This window comes from Berghia stephanieae, chromosome 4 (genome assembly GCF_034508935.2).
Source record: "Berghia stephanieae isolate SIO BIC M18660-M18661 chromosome 4, UCSD_Bste_1.3, whole genome shotgun sequence".
NCBI lineage: Eukaryota > Metazoa > Mollusca > Gastropoda > Nudibranchia > Aeolidiidae > Berghia > Berghia stephanieae.
The window spans coordinates 55,751,632-55,772,121 of NC_088363.1; the positions used below are offsets into that span (position 1 = coordinate 55,751,632).

At 34.2% G+C, this 20,490-nt stretch overlaps 1 protein-coding gene across 3 annotated transcripts in view; it reads right to left on the minus strand.

The window, feature by feature from the left end:
• Window positions 1-8,177: 8,177 nt before the first annotated feature.
• LOC144970864 (small cardioactive peptides-like) overlaps window positions 8,178-20,490 on the minus strand; it is a 79,845-nt gene continuing 67,532 nt past the window's right edge. For all 3 annotated transcript variants that reach the window (XM_078910970.1, XM_078910968.1, XM_078910971.1), the window contains 2 exons: window positions 11,815-12,054; window positions 8,178-9,721 (listed from right to left, as the gene is read on the minus strand). In XM_078910970.1, the coding sequence (XP_078767096.1) occupies window positions 9,671-9,721; window positions 11,815-12,054 (291 nt within the window). In that variant the 3' untranslated portion in view covers window positions 8,178-9,670. The remainder of the gene's footprint in view (window positions 9,722-11,814; window positions 12,055-20,490) is intronic.

A 20,490-nucleotide genomic window follows, 5' to 3' on the forward strand; every position in this document is an offset into this window, starting at 1 on the left:
TGTTATACCAAAGTCGTATCAAAATTACGATATCGAAAGTTTCCAAACTTGGACTTGTTTTTTACAGTGTTGTGTGACAAGCGTAGAAATTTACCCTGTCTCGTTGAAAACCAAATGGGCTATTGACTATTGGGATAGCGCCTGAAATAAGTTTTCCTTTTAACATAATTTCCGGGGTTGTTTCTCGCACTTTCAAAATGAAAGTATTGCCCTTTGCCCTGTACGTCGTGGTGATTTGTAGTGTATGTGCGCGCGCACATGTGTAAGCATGCATTACGAATCATTTTATCTTTGTCTTGTGATAGTGATTAACTTCTTTGGTTACTGTCTGTCAATATCAGTATGAGATGAGAATGTTCTCTGTAGTATGTTTGCGTGTGGGGGATTTGGGTGTATATTTACGCGTGAGTAAAGTCGGTTCATATGTGTGCGTGATTTTCATTTTTTCCCCTTTGGTAGGAATTGTCATGTGAAAATTGTGTATAAATTACAAAGAGTATCGGTTATCTTTCTTTTCAAACACGAATTCATCTTAAAATGCATCCTGAAAGCATTTTGTAATGAGTGCTATTTTGTACACAATGCCGCCCACAAGAAAAAAAAAGAATAAAACAAAGGAAATGATGATTGTGATACGTGTAGGCTATAATGCAGGGGCATTAACTGCGTTTTTCGACGATCTTACACTTTTTAAATCGATTTTGATTTATTGCACGTAAACGATAGATCTAAATGTTGGTTTAAAAGCATCGTGCAAACAATTTTAAAATATCTTGATTGTTTAGTTTGAAGACTTGGTAGAGACACGGTGACATTCCAAGATAAAAACATATTAGGAAATAAGTTGAGAGAAAAAGTCACTGTGATTGTCGCCTATCGAAACCGTCAAAACAAAAACGCGATAATGTTATATTGTTACATTTTTCAATGAAACAAATCTTTCACATAGGCATAGAAAAATCTCGATCGATAGAGAGTCACGGACTGAAGAAATTTTAAAGAAGAAAGAGAATTAAAGGGATGACGTGATAAGACACTCGCCTTTGGACCTCTAGGTTCCTAGTTCGAGTCCCGCGCTGGAAGGCGCAAAGTTGAGTCTTTGGTGCTTTACTCCCATTTTCTCCTCTTATTCAGCTGTAAATGTTAGCGTTGTCTCGGTCGGAAAAAAAAATTATAATAGCGCATTACAAACGTCATGTCTCGTACATGTTAAGTGCTGCTGCTGGCTTGGGACCCTTGTAAAGGACTTTGAGAACATTACGCAGATTTTGCGGAATATAAAAGTTAGATGTTTTCTTATATTAATCCTAACCAGCAAACGGTTTGACATACAAGTCATGCATTACTTCCTGGGTTCGAGCCTCGCTTGGCGCCTAGTTGTGCCCGTGGAAAAGGCTCTTTACTTACATTCTCTCACCGTACTCAGGTGTAATATCTAAATTGTCTGTGTCGGAAAAAAAATGTTTTTTCGCCTAACGGGCTTCAAATCTTGTTCTTGTTACGTGTTGCTGTTGGTCATGGACCCTTTGTAAAGCGCTTTGAGCAAGTTTAGTGGATATTGCCCTATATAAAACCACCGGTGTTTGTTTTTTTTAACCGACAGACGGCGGATAAATATTTAGATAGCATTTCTGGTTTTTAAAGAAATGCATTTCTTTCTTTATTGTTTTTGATTTTGGTCGAAGTAAGGTTTCGAGCTCGAACGTTCCGTGGTTGGTATTTCGTTCTTTTTTGAAGGTGTTGCATTACTCTTTTTTTTAATATGTAGAGTATATTTGGTTGAGGATCACATCATGCCATTGAGATAACATGCCACTGCTTTCATGCACTTTTCTTTCTATGTGAATGAGGATAAACTTTTATTTCCGTGGAAATAATCTCAATATTAGATGTCCTGTCTCCGTGTATGAATTTGCAGTGCCGTGCAGCGTGGTTCAGTGGTACCCGAAATGTACCGAGTTCGATCACCCGCCGTTGCGCTGTGTGGTCTTGAACAAGTCACCTCAATACCTTAATTTGAGGCGCTGCACTGCGGCTGACGCCTGAGGTATTTCTGTCTTCCCCTGGAATAGACCATAGAGACAAATTTCCCCTATGATTAGAATAAAGGGAATTTTATTTTATTTTCTTTCTTTTTTTTTTTAAAGTGTTGCATATCCAGTGGCGTGGCATACTTCCATTTAGGGTGGTACCAGAATCAGAAGAAAATGACTTTAAAAACATGCTATATTTGTAAATACCAAAGAAAGATATAAAATTAAAGAAAAGACTTCCTCAAATAAATCAGAGGCGATATTATATACCAATTCTCAGTTTGTTTTTTTTTTTTGTTTTTTTTTCTTTAAATGCTGTAATCAATTTTTAAAAGCTGGATGCGGTGCCAGGCACCAAATCAACCAGTATAGCCACGCCCCTGTTAGTCCGTTTTCTTAGCGGCAAGTTCCGTGCGTTTTGTGCACTTTTTGTAACCAGCAAACTAAGTATACAAATTGGTGCAGAAAATTATGAAGATTCGAAAAATAGGTGGCTCCAAATACCATTTTTATTGAAAAGACCTTAAAATTCGTCGTAAAGTCTAGTGAAAACGCGCACTTTGTGACGTTTTGGCGCTCGATGACAAAAGTATTAAAAACAAACATTCTCACCCATTAAGAACATCTTGATTAGTTTTTGATCGTGGAAATATTTTTGTTTTAATGTTTTCCATTATTATTTACCAAAAATATAGCTTTTAATTATTTTAAAACAATTTTTTGTCTTCTGACCGCAGACAAAAACCCCAATAAAAATTGTCCTTTTTTGCCCGTGCAACAAAACGATGAGTCATTAGGACGATCTATCCTTTACTAAGTATGTACTAGGATGTCTTAGCGCCTGTAAACGAAAAAAAACAACAACAAAAGACTAAAAAAAATATTTAAAGCAGTTAAAGAGGTTTCTTTCAACCAGTGTGTACAGTACAATAATGCTAAATCGAAATGCGGTTTTGTCATCTGTCACCGCCTCTCCCTTCGAGATAACGACAGCTCCATCTACCGACAATGGCATCATGTGTTGTCTAAAAAATAACTGAGAGAATGAGTTTTGTCTTTTGAACGATGTCAACAAACTACAATTTTATTTTGTGCAATCGATATTCGTTGAAAAGGTAAGGAACAATCTTCTTCATCTATTAAACATGTTTTATATCATCGTGATGTTATTTTACTTTATGCGCATGCTAGTGCGATAAGTATCGCGCAATGTATGACAAAAGAATTGAGTTGTGAAAAAAGAATTGGGTCAGATCAAAGCTGAGTCACAGTAATATCATTCTACACACACAATAAGCCTCCAGGATGCAATAGATAGAGTAAGATTATGCTTGGATCTGAACATATTTTTCTATCTTAATATAATATAAGTTGCATGTGTTATGTCAGTACTAAATTTAGACCCTTTTAGATTCGATTCGATATAGATTAGCCTGTCGATGATTGATGATAGAATAACGGTGTTTATCAATACTGCTGCCCGAGAAAAAAAAAGATAACTAATTTATTATTAACTCAGTTGATCAAAAAAAGAACATCTCCACACATAATTCTGCAAATACAAGCTAATATTCACACACATTGTTTTATCTTTTGCTTATTCATGTTTTTTTTAAAAACAGTGTATTGACTTGTTTGTTACATTTCTACTTGCCAGCCTCACAGTCCTTTGTTTCCTTAAAATTAATAAGCATCATGCCAGGGGACCTCGTCAAATTGGAATGCTAGTTTGATTTGTTGAATAGTCAAGATTGCAAGGACTAAAGTTCCATTCTAACAAGTAATTGAAAGTATGTGTTCGTTGTGTGTGTGTTGTTGTTGTTGTTGTTTTGTTATTTTTTGTTTTGCAGAGAATCTTACCACTGAGCTATCCAAGCCCCGTCAACTAATATGTGTTTAACCTTTCTCACGCAAACACACACACAAATACACACTCCACGCATACACACACACACACACACACACTCGCACGCACACAAACTTGTTCATTCTGTCAGCTCTCAAGCTACCCTATATCGCCTTAAGATGGTAACATTTTCTGTAACTTGATAAACTACGTAATTCACACTTTGTATGAAATAATTTTAAATATTGTCTCTTGAGTATGTCATGGGGTTTTGTTTTATTTTTCTTTCCTTCCTAGAATGCGCTGATATGGCAGGAGGAAAGAAGCGGCAGACATCCATTGTCGACTGTAAAAATCTGAACAAAGTTCCAAGACTCGATCAATCTTCCCCTGAACTTTACTGGTCGAAGTGCCTGTTTTGTCAAGAAACCATTGAAAATTCTCTTCTCACAAACCCTAAAAAGCAACCAAGTTAAATTGTATTGAAGACACTTATGTTGCAATTTCTGAGGATATCAAACTTTTTCATGACTCAGGTAGATTGCCAATAGCATTGAAATTCAATATTAACCAACCTGTGAAATGTCTTGCTAATTTTTTGAGAGACAATGATGGACTTTACCACAAGAATTGCAGACACAGGTTTCATAAATCAAAACTCAAAAGGCTTGCAAAGAAGATAAATCAATGTAATAGTGAAGCCGTTGCAAGTCCTGATACAAGACGCACATTAAACACATCACATGTAAGCAAACACTGCTCTTTTTGTAAGGGTTGTGAAGGGGAATTGACTGAGGTCCGGACTCTTGCTCTCTCACAAAAAGTCTACGAGGAAGCTGTCCTTCTTTCAGATTCAAGTATTCTTAGAGTATTTGCGGAGGGTGATCTTATTGCGGTGGAAGCAAAGTATCATAAGCCTTGCCTTATACTGTTCCACAGAAGAGCAGACGATTTTAGATGTAAAAATACTTCAGACAACAAATACAAAACACACATTGCAGAATGCACACAGGATATTGTCAATTTTATTGATCAACAACAAACTCGCACAGACACAAATGTTGTGTTTAAGCTGAATGATCTCTACAATTTACTTTTGTCAAAATTAAATGCCATAAATTTGTCGGATGTATATGTACAAAAAACTAGATTCAAAGAAAATTTACTATCGAGAGTTCCTTCTTTAATGGAATACAGGGATGGGCGGGAAGTCTTGCTTACTTTCAAAGAGGGGAATATTATTTCACAAGCAGCTATTGCCGATTTAGATTCAAATGATGATCTTGCAATACAAAAAAGCAGTTGATATTATAAGAGCAGAAATAAGAAATCATACATTCATATCACCCCTCAATATAGATCATGATAGCATTGTCAATAGTGTACCACACAAATTAGTGAAAATTGTGAATGGCATTTTTTAGAAATGGAAGCGAGTGTCATTTCAATTCTGGGGTTACACGAACAGATGTGGTTATCATTCTGATATCACAGTTTGCTGCATTGGGAATGGAGAAGTTGTTTGTCAACTACGGTACGGTACAGGAAAACATAGAAGTCTGATACCTATCCACTCAATTGTTGAACCCCTGCGTCCTGAAAAATCTCTGGCTATATCCTTCTTCCATGCCTTTACGGGGTGTGACAGTGTCAGCTCATTTGCAGGGAAGTAGCATGTTCAGTTTGGGCCGCATTTGATGATGTTACAGACTCATTTAAAGCTCTTGCTAATCAACCCTCTAAGGAACATATAGCCAGCCATTTCAACATCATCCAGAGATTTGTCTGTTTGTTGTTTGACGGAGCAACCAACTTATCTGCTGTCAATGAATGCCGGCGTGAACTTTTTACAAAAAAGTCACGCCTTCCAGACAATATGCCACCAACTCGTGAAGCTCTCAAACAGCATTTAAATCGAGCAGTTTACCAAGCTGGTTATGTATGGAAACGCTCTCTTGCTAAAGACCCTAGTCTTCCTTCCAAATCAGATTTTGCTTGGAAAGAAGATGGGATGCCAAGTGGTCCACTTTGACTGACCTTACACATGCCTCACAAAATCTGATTAAATGTAACTGTTCATCAAAGGGATGCTCCAAAAGATGCAATTGTGTTAAGTCATCTCTTCCATGTAATCTGTTATGTGCCTGCAATGGTCAATGTTCTAGAGACTTTAAACACGTTTTTCAATTGTATGTTTTCAACAAACTATGTAATTAAAAAGGGATGTAAATCTATAATAATGCTGCTGTTAAATATGTACACAGAAAAAATGTTTTAAATGGTTCAATTCTTCATTGAATAAATATGTATTGTACAATATATATAAATTTAAACGTGTTATTTGCTATATGATAGAAATACATATAACTCTTATGTTTGAGAGTGATTGTACGTGTGTGTCGGGAGGAGAAGGGGTACTTGCCTAGGCAGTTAAATTGTCTTTTATTGTTTGTTTTTTTAATCAAATTAATATTGCTTGTTTTAGAGGATGTGAAGATTAAAAAATGTTTTTGAAATGCGTGGCATTTCAAATATATGTCAGATTCTAAACTATTTAAACAGTTTCTAGGAAGGAGATATATATTTTTTTTACTTTCCTGAAAAATCCCATTTGAATTTCGTATTTTCTTATATATTTCAATAGAATTCAAATGGAAAAATAATTTGTGAGTCCAGAGTACGCAACAGAATAACAAAATATCCACATTGTTATAAAATATTTATAAAACTGTAAATTTTTGAGGAAAAAAATTATTTATTTTTTTAATGCATTTTGTCACCTTTAAAGGGCAATAACTCTTGGTTCCAGCTATTTTTCAACTTGGAGCCACCTATTTTCGAAATCCTCATAAAATTCTGTATTTTGTGTTAAAATTTCATGCTGGTTACACGATTTGCACAATTTTTCCATTAAGGGAACGGACTATGTTATCACACGACAAGCGAGGACAAGGTTTCTTCTTCTTCTTCTTCTTCTTCTCCTCCTCCTCCTCCTCCTCCTCCTCCTCCTCCTCCTCCTCCTCCTCCTCCTCCTCCTCCTCCTCCCCCCCCTCTCCTCCTCCTTCAAGCATTTTTATAACGTGTCTGGTTACGATCATAACCACATAAAAAGAAATTTAATCCTGCATCAGTGCCTGCTACCAAATATGTGACTCTCGTCTTAAAACGGTTATTGGTTTGGGTGAACCGGATAGGACTTTAAAATTAGAGTGGCCTTAATTGTAAGACGATGGTTTCAGATTCTTTAAAACAAAAAACCCAAAAAAACAAAAAACAAAAACAAAACAACAACAACAATATCTACTGTCCTCAACAAAACATACATTTTACAAAATATTCATAATTATTTACTTTTTTTTTAAAAAGCTAGAGCATTGATATAGTGCAATATCTGTTAAACGTGCTCATGTCCCAAGACAACAGCAATATTTAACATGTAGGACAAGACAAGACGCCAGCTAGGCGATATTACAACTTTTTTTTCGGACAAAGACCACACTATTAACGGCCAGGTACACATTTTACACCTGAGTGCGGTGAGAGAATGTGAGTAAAGGGTCTTTTCCAAGGACCCACTATGCGCCGCACTGAGCGGGTCTCGAACCCTGGATCTTCCCCTAGACCACGTTCTATAACATAAAATACATGTACTATAAAATTACATTTAAGCATCTAAATCACCCCGATATCTAATACCGTTTTGAGGCTATTGGTAGAATTTTTCACATGTTTGTATAGTCACGCCCGACGTGAACTTTTTTTGCAGGTCTGATAACCCAACTCCTTATGGGCTCATTGTTTTAAAGGAAATTTCAAAATAAAAATGACGCGAAATATTGTCCATTACAACAATGTTAAACTAGGTAGAATCATAAGTGGGTTCGGATGTCAGACTTGCATATATGTACACGTCGGTTACGTCTCGATGACGAGGACACTTGATTGCCAGAAATGTATCCAGGTTGTAGAAAAATATAATTTTTTAAACATGGAACTGGTCAATAATTGTAAACAAAAATTTATGAATTTAGAAATGTTAAACAACATAAATTTCGTCCCTATCTCATATGTGGTAAGGATGGTCAGAATTGAAACACTTTGTCCGCATTGACAAGACGTGACAACAGCATGCTAAAAATAGCCTGAAACCAAAGACTACTCCAACTGTCTGAAACTAACATAAATGTCTACCATTTCAAACTTGTTGAAATGTATTGATTTGAAAACAAGACATAAAAAAAAAATGAAAAAATAAATAAAACGAAAAAATCAAGAAGCGAAGTCCAAGAAGAAGTCTGGTTGATGTATCACATAATGTTTATTGTTTACTGTGTCCCCTAGCATGCCTCTACAACGATGAACAATGACGTGGGTTGACAAACCAGCCTTTTACTATAAAACAATTAATGAGAAAAAGGATTTTTGCCTAATTGCAATTTACAATGTTCAAAAGTTTTAAATGGATTCTATACATTGATTTTATCTGATGTTATTTGCGGTATACTGACATACATTGACAAAACGCAATGTTTAAATTTCTTTACCACTTTTAATTTTTAAAAATTTATCTTTTTTTTTTTTTGACCTGGAAACTTTTAGACTCATATAGATATCGATCGATTATAACTTGTCTAAAATTCTGAAACTCAAGATTTCATTCGATAAGTTGGGGTTGGTGGTTTTAATTGATCAATTTGATATGAAGTAAATTTTTTTTTCTGGCAAAATGTAATAAAGGCGTTCTGTCAGTACACGGCAGTAATTGCTATTTTCTATCTTTATCTTGACTTGTGTGGAAGAAAAAAAGGTTTTTCTGCTTCAGTCCTTCGGCGGATTTGGAAGTGAAAGGGAAAGAACTGAGCGTACATTTCATCCATTTTAATTCATGATACATTATTTTATATTATGATGTATTTTGTCTGGATTCTACTCAATGCCGTTTCTTTTATTCGCCGCCACTGCCACTCTTCTCATCACGTCATTTTGTCATTTGTTTTTTGTTTTGTTTTGTTTTTTTTTGCTTTTCTTTTTCTTTTTTGTTTTTTTTTATTTTTGATTGTTATTAGGAACAAAAAATCCAATTTCATTTGATGGCATCTATAGGCTAAGTCACGTGTGTAATTATTTAACTACAGATCTTAATTTGTTCATCCATTGTGGTGTCAAGGCGGCTTTGTCAACTTTGTAACCGGGCCATATCATAGTGAGGTGTTGGTCAATTTTATTTATTTTGTCAAAGTCTTTAATAAATTTCTTTTTGTTTGTGTTATGTTTCTTTCATTACAAGAAATGATACGCATAGCATAGATACCAACTGATTGAAAATTAAAGTTTGTCTCGGTGAACCATTTTATTTTGAGGTACGCCAACACATAATATAATAAATTTAATAGGTGAGTGGAAAGTAATCACCTTCACTTGGTGATCGTTAAGAAATCTCTTTCTGTCACCGCAGTTCAGGTACCAATATCGATATGTGACAACAAGTGGTATTTTATTGAGAACTAAAAATTTTCTGGGTTTTTTTTTCGCATTAGGTACTTTTTTTCTCTACTGCTTAATTAAAGTTCATTTGCGTTACACCAGCAACAGTGTGGTTTTAAACATTTGTCGTCGATGGTTGACGATATGATGTATTGTTTTCCTACTTCTCTAATTTCTCAATTAGTTTTAGACGCAAAAATAAAACATAAAATCATCAATGATAAAGACTTAAACAACAATTAAAAATAAATGGAAATTTGACTTTAAATAAATTAATGGATAAATAAGTTGGGGATGGGCCTGTTGTTTATTTGGAGAGTAGAGTCTTTAATTTGGCCAAGGAGCTTGGGTAGAGTTTCTGAGGATTAAATATAGAGAATGCGAATAAAAGGTGTAATTTGTCACGTATCGTTATCATTACAATATTAGCCATCTTCATTTGCAACATCATCATCATCATGGTTTGTTTTTTTTTTCCTTCATTACAACTATTTTAATGTGTTTAAGTCATCTCTTTGCTGATTGTAAAAAGTTACGTACTAAAATGAATATAACAGCTTTAAAAAAATCGAACGAAATACCAAACACGAACAAAATCCTTCAGCAAATTCAGACAATAATAAAAAACAGCAAAAACGTTAATAGACCATTTTCAATCCAGACAGAGTCAGTATCCAAACCAACTCAAATGCTTTTTATATGTATCTTGCGGGTGGTTGGATGGGAGCATCACCCTTGAATCATATACCTATGATGTTCGCATGGGTGTACGATCCGATAGTGATGTCGTTTCTTCTTCTCTTTACTAGCATATCCTGCTTCTTTGATTTGTGATTGTATTTTTGACAGGGGATATTTTTTTTTCTGTAAATCTTCTGCCTGTTTGTTCTTGGTTATTTATAATTTAGCTTATGATATCTTTAGGTTATGATTTTGATTTACATTTGTACTATTTTTGTTAGATTGTTTTTTTTTTTTTTTTTGTTTCAGCGGTCTCTCATATAACCTCAATTGTGTTGGAAGAGACCTAAAGCAACAAACAAACAAAAAAAATATGTATCTTGACACGTATGAAAGTCCGGTTGGTAGCTCATCGCTAAGAGGCCTGAACTCGCACAAAACGGATAGCTTTGGAATCCTAAAAAGGTTGCTTTGTTCCAGCTTTTGATTTTTTTTTTTCAGACCCATTAGGCAAACGAAGCCGGAGTTTATCCCGGTTTCTATAGCGTTAAACGGACAATAGCAATTGCTTGCTACCTTTGGATAGTACGTTGCTCTATAGCAAAGTACTTTCCGCCTGATCTAACAGACCCAGCAACCCAATCATTGCTGAATGCTCTATCAACTGAGCTATCGGGATCCCCAATGTTCCAGCTTGCTCTAAGTTTGTCTACCCAGTCTTTGGCTAGACGGGTTTGTGAAATCTCGGGAAAATACTTTGCAAAACACAATCGATCCGTCCAGGGGGCAGAAAGAATTTAAACAGTCAGTTTTGCTCTTCAGAAACCGGGGTTGAAAACGGATTTGGGTTTCACTTTTCTGGAATGCTAATGAAAGTGGAGGGATCCAGGTGTAATAATTGTACAAGAACAACAAATTATACAAGTATAGAAAACAAATCTTTAACTTTAATGATTGTTAAATTTGTTTTTCATTTGCGTCAAGGGAACAGACCCTACGTCCGTTTTCCTAAGTAAGGCTTATAAAATTAATTCAGGTTTCATTTTCATTTTGATTACAATATCATTTCTTAGCATTGAAGTCATCCCGATAAAAAACCTTTTTGAGTGGTGAAAACTGGATTTATAATAATAAATAAGAGACTTAGGTTGAGTCTATAAGTTTTATTGGGGAGAAAACCTTCGCGAAGTCCCATGTTTGAGACGTTTAGCTAAGATGAGAGTCATTTGAATCGACGAATTTTCTGGCCAAATTTTAAATACGTGTCTTTTTTAGAGTACGACGGTTATCTGGTTAAATGAGTTATTTTTAGCGCGCCACTCAACACCACAAGCTTACAAGTGAGTTAATGGATAGTAACAATAACGAATTTATGAAATTCATCGCCGTTAAATTATTCCATTATTCCATCACTCAAAGTGAGGTTCTTTGATATTTTCGATTCCTTCCAAATGATTCGGCATTCTTATCCAGTTGAGTTTTTCTTCGTCTGCTAGAGTGACAATTTTGATCCCAATATACGTTGTATTTGTATTCATACGCACCAAACGATTATTTCAGATATCCAATCAGTCGTCTTTTAAACCAGCCAGTAAATGAATAATTAATTAAAAAGCAAAGATTTTATGAAAATAAAAAATGTTATTCGGCGGGCTGAAAACATTATTCAACTAATATGTTTTACTAAGAAATAATATGGGTTTCTAAGACTAATAGGAGTGGAATTGAAATAAAGTCTATTAAAGCGTGAGAATATAGAATCACACTTACCATGACTTCGGGGACACACATAGAATAGACTGTTCCGTCGACGTTTTCTTGTGCCACCTCTCTGAGACCCTCACAACACACCAAGATGGAAGCTGTACACACTTCACGCATCTCTTCCTTGCCGTCATCGGAGATGGTGAATTCTGACTTGAGTCCGACGCCACAGCAGTTCCCGGCCTGGTCTGCTGAAGTCATAGCTTTACCTTGTGAACGGCCCATTCTAGGGAATGCCAGATAGCCCTAATGTTGTCGAAAGTGAGGATGGGAGGGGTGAAAGGGGGGGGGGGGGGGAGGGTAGAATGTTTTTTTAAAATGTATAAAAGACGTGAATGTGAGAATCTTCTTCACACCTTACTTATGTTATAGCTTGATTTCCATTCTATAGATTGATAAAAGTTGGTCATATTATAATAATGAGGTTATTGTTTTGTGTCCTGATATTGTAGCAGACGAGACATATAAGTAGAAACAGGTCATTGTCTATAATAAATGTTAGATCAAATTTCAAAAGACAAATAACAACATATTATTATAAAATATTTATTTATCAGTTTTACTACACATTTTTGTTTTCTTTAACTTTAAGCGTATGAAGGAGCATGAAATCCATTTTCATATGTAAAAGCTCTTAAGTTAGAATTTTTCTTCTTCCAATTTGTTTTTTTCTAGGGAGAAAAAAATATTTTCATTTATTTACCAGATTGGTTTGGAGATTTTAAAAATGAGATGACTTTGGACTCTTTGGCTAAAGATCGGATTATTAATCTGTCAACAGCCTAATGCTGAAACTAAATTATATCTATCTCAAGTTCGCGTCTGAAACAGTTGGCCTTCCAGTTCCCGAATATTATTTACTCTTTTTTTGTCACATATCCAGTGTAATATAAGCATGGCTTAGTACGATTGCACGGTAATGCTCCTGTGAATATATATATATATATATATATATATATATATATATATATATATATATATATATATATCTTTGTGTTAGATATCGACAAACTGGAAGGCCTATGGTCTTGATAAACAGCATAAATAATTGAATCGTAGTTTGACCACTCTTGGACATACAAACTCCTTTTATTTTTAGAAGCATATGCCAAGATGAAATGTATTATATTATATATATATATATATATATTATATATATATATATATATATATATATATTATATATATATATATATATATGGCATTAGCAAATATTCGTATTTAACAAAGACAGTTAAACTAAAACTCAAGAGCAATGGTTTGTATACATTTGAAAGTGACAGGAAAAACTAGTGACCAACATGTGCTAGTACAGTTATTCTCAAATTGGAATCCGCAGTCCCCTTGGGGACTTGATAAACCGTTTTGGGGAACACACGAAAAGACTGGTCAATTTTATTATTCTTGATAAAGAATTTTAAGACACATGATAGATAGAACATTCCATTCATTACTTTAACCCTCTCCTTACCATCCATAGGAAAATTGTCAGATTTGTTATGATGCAACAAACAGTTTTCTCATTCTGATATCTTTTGTACATCACAAATTATAATGAAATTACTTTGTTCTAGCGATAAAAATTAGACACTGGACAATATGATGTATGGAATGTATTTGTTCATTTGTCTGTTTGAGTAGAAAAAATCTATTTGTGAGTTGGGTGGGTGTGAAGTTTCAGGGAACATTCTTAAAAATGGCTGGTAAGGAGAGAGTTAAAGAAAAAAATTGTTATGAAACTATTGCATTTGAATAAAATCAGCTTCTAACGAGAAAAAAAAGGTGCAGTTGGCTTAATCATGCACAATGCATCTACTGGTCTATTACAATTATTTTAAGCTGGGGATCGCAAGAGAGTCCAAAATTTTATAAGGGTTGTTGATTGACGTTGTCGGAAACGATTGAGAATCACTGTTCTAGTAGGTTGGATGATGGGCCACAGCTACACAGCTATGTTAGTCAAAGTCGAGGTTCACTTATTTACAGGTCTGATTTGCACTCAATTATTATCATGTATTAATATTGGTGTAACGAAAATTATTTTGCTTTGGTTTGAGAATACTTCTATAATTTTATTAAATAAGATTAGACATGACTTATCCTGGCTTATCAGACTTGTAAATAAGCGTACGTTTGTCAAAATCAACTGTGGAAAAAAAAGCTTTGATTTGAAAACATTAATTATTAATCAAAGTCAATTATCATTGTCAAGAGGCATAACGGTGATGACTAAATACAATTTTGGTAAATACCTTTAGTGTAAACATTTCAAGCATGCATCAGAAAAACAAGTGTTCAGTGTTAGTATTCTTTTAAAAAGATATTGCAGAACACATATTTGCATTTTAGCGCGCTGCGGTCAACAGTTCTGTGAATGTTAGTTAGAGGAACAATGAAAAGTCATAGTGAACGCATGACGTAAAAATTAACCGCAATAGTTCTATTTTTCTCTATATGACAAGAAATAAATTATTCAATGTTTTAAAAGCGGAACTGTTTATTGTGTTTTACTCAACTTACCCTAATTTCGAGCATCCTATACAAGAAAAATAAACTCTTTTGAGCACTTACATTTCTAATTCTGTACGTTGTTTTTAAACTGAAGTTGCCATATTAAATTCGTATTCATATTGATGCTATACATTCAGGCAAAATACTCACCACATCCGCCAGCCGGATTTAACGTACCAGAACACAAAGCTATGCGCAACCTTAAACGTTTATAGTCTGATCGATATAATTCAATGAGAACTAGTCTCCAAAATGGCTCTCTAAAATCAATAACAAAAAGCTGAGTGACGTAAATTTTGTTCACCAAAATGTCTGTTTAAAATCAATAACAAAAAGCTGAGTGACGTAAATGTTGTTTCTTCTATAATAAAATGTCACTGGGAAGGTTTTGAAGTATTTTTACTGAACTACAAAGATTAAAAACAATGGTGAGTATGATGTAAACATTTCATTCTTTTAAAAATCTTTTTGTTGCTGATGTTATTGTCTCTCCGCTTCGCCAATCCAAAACGATTTTTACTCCGAATACACAATTCTTTTCTTAGCTAAAAAAAAATTTAAAAATAAATATTAAAAAAAAAAAAACAAAAAAAAAACAAAAAAAAAATCACACATAAAAACACACAGACACATACAGAAAACAATCAAACAAAAATTCCCCCAAAAGGCAGTAACATAAACAATGTCTTTTTGTATGTCAAACAGTGCGCCAATCTTATCGCCCAGTGCTACAAAACACGAGTTTTATTGCACTTGCACGCTTGCAGCAAACTGAGCCCCGGGCAGAGGGAAGCCTTAAACAGGCTGTGCACGCATCTTCTATGATGCGATTCTGGTCATCCAAGGGGAAAACATGCAATGTTGTAAACACCGACAAAATACAGTTCTTGATGGAGCGTTTTGTCAGAAATAATTTTCTTCAAATATCAATGAATTTATAACTCCATTGACTTTTCATACTTGTCTAATTTGAAAATTCTTCAGTTTCAGATTTAAGAATTTTTGACAACTTTAAGGATATCTCAAATCATTGATAATCTGAAGTGATTTTTTTTCTCGGAAACAAGGCGTTTTGTCAGTAAAGCACAGTGTTTATATTGGTTTTGCCCAGGTAGATTTTTTTTATTTGTTTTTCTTGTTTTTGTTGTTTTTGATTTTTAATTCACATTTGTTTATTTTTCTTTCTTATTCGCTGTCTTTCTTGTTTTTTGTTTGTTTGTATGTTTGTTCTTTTCGTTGCTTTCCATTTTTAGATAACACATCGCGACATTTTTGAATTGTTGAGTGGACTGGAGTGGGGGAGTAGTGGTTGGCGGTATGTGTTTCCCCTTCTCTGATAATTTTTAGCGTTGAAGATGGAAGGAGCAAAATATGATTTGTTGGGAAAAGTAAACCTGCAATTCATTCATTTCTTGAGGGCTTCTTTTCTTTTTTTTTTATCTGTTTGTTTGGGGTTGGCTTTGTTGTTATTGTTGCTTTTTTAGTATTGTTTTTATTGCCTTATTTTTAAAGAGATCATACATCTTACCTTATTGAATTATTTGTTTTTTAAACCATTTTCTTTGGCGCTTTTAAGCGTATTTAAAACAAACGTCAGCGTATGTAACACTAACGCCCATGATATTTTAACCATCCCATATATTATATCTTCCTTCTTTATTGATTCTGATATATGCTGATGTGGCTGTAAGCACCTTCAAATGTCTATAAAAACAATATTGAGCAAGCCTTAATTTGCTATAAATTCGCTGAAAGTAACCATAAGCCAAGCATGCTGAAAATCCACGTAAAGCTAATATGAACCCAAAGAATACTATTTTGATTTCCACTTCAGTGAACGAATGAAAATGATGATTGTGACATGTTTTTTTCTTCTTTTTCCTTCTTCACCCTCCTTTCACTAATCATATTTGTTCGGAATGCCCCAATCGAAGACGCGGGATGTGTTTCCAGTCCTCGTGCCCCCAAAGTACTCGGGAATTTTATTGTAAAAGACCCCTTTGCACGTTTCTAAATTATGAAGAAGAACCAATAGAGAAAAAACAAACAAACAAAAAGAAAAGCAAAAAAAAAATTTAAAAATAAAAAAAGAAAGAAAAAAAATATATTAAAAACTTAAGACAGCAACAGCAAACAAAATAAACTATGAAGAAGAACCAATAGAGGAAAACTAACCAAACAAAAACAAAAACAAAATAAAAACAAAAAAGGAAAAGAAAAGAAAAACTATTAAAAACATGGAACAATAACAGCAAACTAGATACAAAACAGTTTTGTTTTTAATTTTTTCAAATGCTATTGTTTTGTTTTCGATTGAGTAAGGCATTGAAATAACACGAGTTCGAGACCTGTTGTCGACATCTCATTTTTTCTTAGAGCAACTTACAGCGTAATTTTTCACTCTACGAATACAGTTCTTAATTCGTTATGTTTTAGATGTACACAGAACTTCCTTTTAACTTTCTCTCGGGTTCATATGGATAAAATATCGAACCTGTTTGTTCGATTTTCAATTACTGTAAACCCATTAATTCGTATTCCACAAAATGTGTACATACAGTCTTTTAAATATAACTACAGTACCCAGCGCTTCATATCTCAACAGTGTCACGTAGCTCTCTAATTTGTTTTTATAATAATATCCAGAATCGGCACCAATTCCCTGTCAATGGTGATAACCTAATCATTACTTCTTCACTGAACATTTATTGAACAAACCGTGTGGAAAAAATATATTTTCCTTGTGCTTCTATAAAAATCGGCCAGCATAGTTTAAAGAAAGACTCGGAAATATTGCTCGATGTCAAATAATAATTAATCCCATTTTGCATTTTTACCAAATATAAAAAGATACGTTAACTATCTTGCAATGAATCAAAAAGAAACCTAAGTTGTTAGAAAGTATAAGATCTATGATCTATGATTTTAAAAACGTCTTTTGATCTTGACATATTAAAGGCAAATTGATCCATAGAAATATTATGAAGAAAAAAAATGTAAAAACGCGTTTAGTTATTGAAAGGCTGTATAGATATAGCCTCTTACTATTAGTTTCTACCTTTTTTTTCCTTCAAAATGTTAAACAATAATATTATCATATAAGATTAATTTGAAAAAAAAATGTAGGAACAAATCCTAAAGAATCGGTTTCGACCTTGGGGTGGGTCGAAAAGTAGAATTCTTTTTGTTTGTTTGTTTTTTTTTTTTTTTTGTTGGTTTGTTTTGTTTTTTTTTTTGTTTTTTTGTTTTTGTTTTTTTTTACGATATTTATTCTTTTTCTTTCTTTTTTTCCCACCCAGTAGTAATTGGGTACTTTGGTCCTAGAATTAAGAGAAAGTACAGAGACTACGTGTCCTATCCAAATAGTTGGAGGCAATTTTAACTGTTCGTTTCAAGGAAGAAAAATGGACTGAACTTGGTACGTGGTCCTTAAATGGCTGCTGCTAAATTAGTCAACAAAGAAAACAAATTTACCCCCACCCCTCTCTCTCTCTCTCTCTCTCTCTCTCTCTCTCTCTCTCTCTCTCTCTCTCTCTCTCTCTCTCTCTTCTCTCTCTCTCTCTCTTTCTTCTCTCTTCTTTCTCTTCTTCTCTCTCTTTCTCTCTCTCTTCTTCTCTCTCTCTCTCTCTCTCTCTCTCTCTCTCTCTCTCTCTCTCTCTCTCTTAGTATCTGTTATGTTATTTTTATTCTCTAAAGAACCTTTCTATTTTATTTTGCTTTCGTATTTAAAAAATAAATTAAATAATTAAACATCTATATCAAGCTATCGCTTTTCTTCGTCAAGATAGTTTATTCCAACATGACCCCAGATTGACGGCTGGGGCAATTTTTATGCAATGTGTTTAGATAAAAAATACTCACAACATCCGACAGCCGGATATAACGTACCAACACACAAAGCATGTTTAACCTTAAACGTTTATAGTCCGATTGATATAGTTTAGAGAGAACAAATCATTAAAATGGCTGTCTCAAAACAATGACAAAGAGCTGAGTGACGTCCATTTTGTTCCATATATACCACATTTTCCACTTCCATTTTTGTCAATATTCTATTATCGTAGGCAATTACTTAAAAGAAGATCAAGGGTTATTTTGAGACAAACAATGAAAAATGGGACAAAAGTTAGTATGTAATCATATTCAAAGGTACATACATTGACATAAAACAATGCAAATAATTTTTCTAAGATACGAACTGTGACACATCGTTTCGAAACAAAGGTACACAAATTACAGGTCTGATAACCGAACGCAATGATGAGCTGGATTTAACATTGTTGTAATAGAGTGTATTTTGCGTTGGTTTGAGAGTATTTCCATTACAACAGTGGGCCCATAATAGTACGTCTAGGTTATCAGACCTGAAAATAAGTACACGTCGCTCGAGACGGTATTATATCGGTATGAATCCGACCCCTAAAATAAAGATTAGAAAAAAAATGATGAAAACTACCGCGAACTCCGGGATTTTTGCAATGCAAAAAAAAAAAAAAAAAAGAAAAAAAAAGAAAAAAAGAAGAATATTTCACTCGATCTCTACCGTAACGACATTAAGGCTAAGTTTTATATTTATTGCTATAAATGTAATTTCCAGCGCATGTTTGTTTTTTGTTTTGTTTTTCATCCCGACCGATGTGCATATATTCGTAGGTCTGATAACGGATTGTAATTATGCGTCTGATTCAACATTGTTGCATTGGACAATAGTTTTCGTTTATTTGAGAGTATCTATATCTATTACAACAATGAGTCCATAACAATTTGGATTATCAGACCTGCAAATAAGTACACTTCGATCCTGACATAATACCGCTTTGAGACGATGGGTCACAAATATAAAAGATAAACAAAAAGCCGAGTCTTTTAAAATCAGATTAGATTGTCAGAAAAATGATACAGGAAAAAAAAGTCGAGCTCTACAGCTGTTAGGAGTTTTAGATCAAACATTTTCACAATCATTAAGAAGCAGTGTTAGTCAATGATATTTTAATAGAGAATGAGAGAAAAATTCAAACGAATGAGGGGTTAGTAAAATGAAATGGTTAGAAGACAACTGACCAGATATGAAAAAAAAACTGAGCCAGGGCTGCCAGATGGCCATGTGCGTAGCCAATTTGGCTACACAGAGAATCGTGTTTCTATTTGTAGTTTTTATCTCTACTTAAAAAAAAAACAACTTTTAAAAAACACACAACTTTTTCCCTTGTGAAGTCGATTTTTTTGTCTATCAAAATCGATGTTTTCAAGGAGGTCAGAGTGATATAGATTGTCCGTTCCAAGTCCAGTGCGCACAGTATATTGCAAATTTCTCCAAAGGTACGAAATGTGGTGTGATTTTTTGCATGCGAGCTTATATTATTTTAAGTGATGTTACGAATTTAGAATGCCCATAGTGATAGATCAAACAGTTTACTTACACTTACGGATTCCTTTGATCTATTCATGGTTTGCAAAAATATGTGATATAAACTTTAAAATGTTCACAGTAATGGTGTGTTGATTCTCTTTCCCGTGGGGAAAATAATCATAACAAAGTTGCATTCAGTGGCGTAGCTTTGTAAATAATTGATATAGCTCTTAAACGTGTTGAAATCATGCTAACAGCGTTTATAATTTAATCTCTTCCCTGGTGGGCAACGAACATGTAATATTGGACGACACAGGCAGCCCGTTAGTTGCTTATACATTTTTCGGACAAACACATTGGTGTCAAAAACCAGGGGGATCCTCCGAATTTTTACGCCCGTCTACTGTTGAGCAAGACAATTCATAAAGGTCGGACAAGACATGTCACGAAAAACTTACTCGTCATCCATCGAGTATGCTACGTAATAGCCATTCTTCAACAGGATTCAATAGTCTGATGTCACGTCCATCCGAACGAGCAGCGTGGTTCTAAACAAAGAAAATCGGTACTTTTTATTCTTCATGCTGGCCAGAATTTTTTCACATGTTATGTGATCAGAATGTATTAATGTCACTAACAATTCTAGTGTTCGAACAAATACGCTTCAACAGTCATGACGTCACTTCCCTCGTAATGACGCATAGTAACGTAGGAACTGGTTCTAAACTATCGGAACAATGACGGACGCACTTATGAAATATTTCTCCGACGAGCATAGAAATTTATCCAGAGAAGAAAAACATTATAAACATGATCAATGT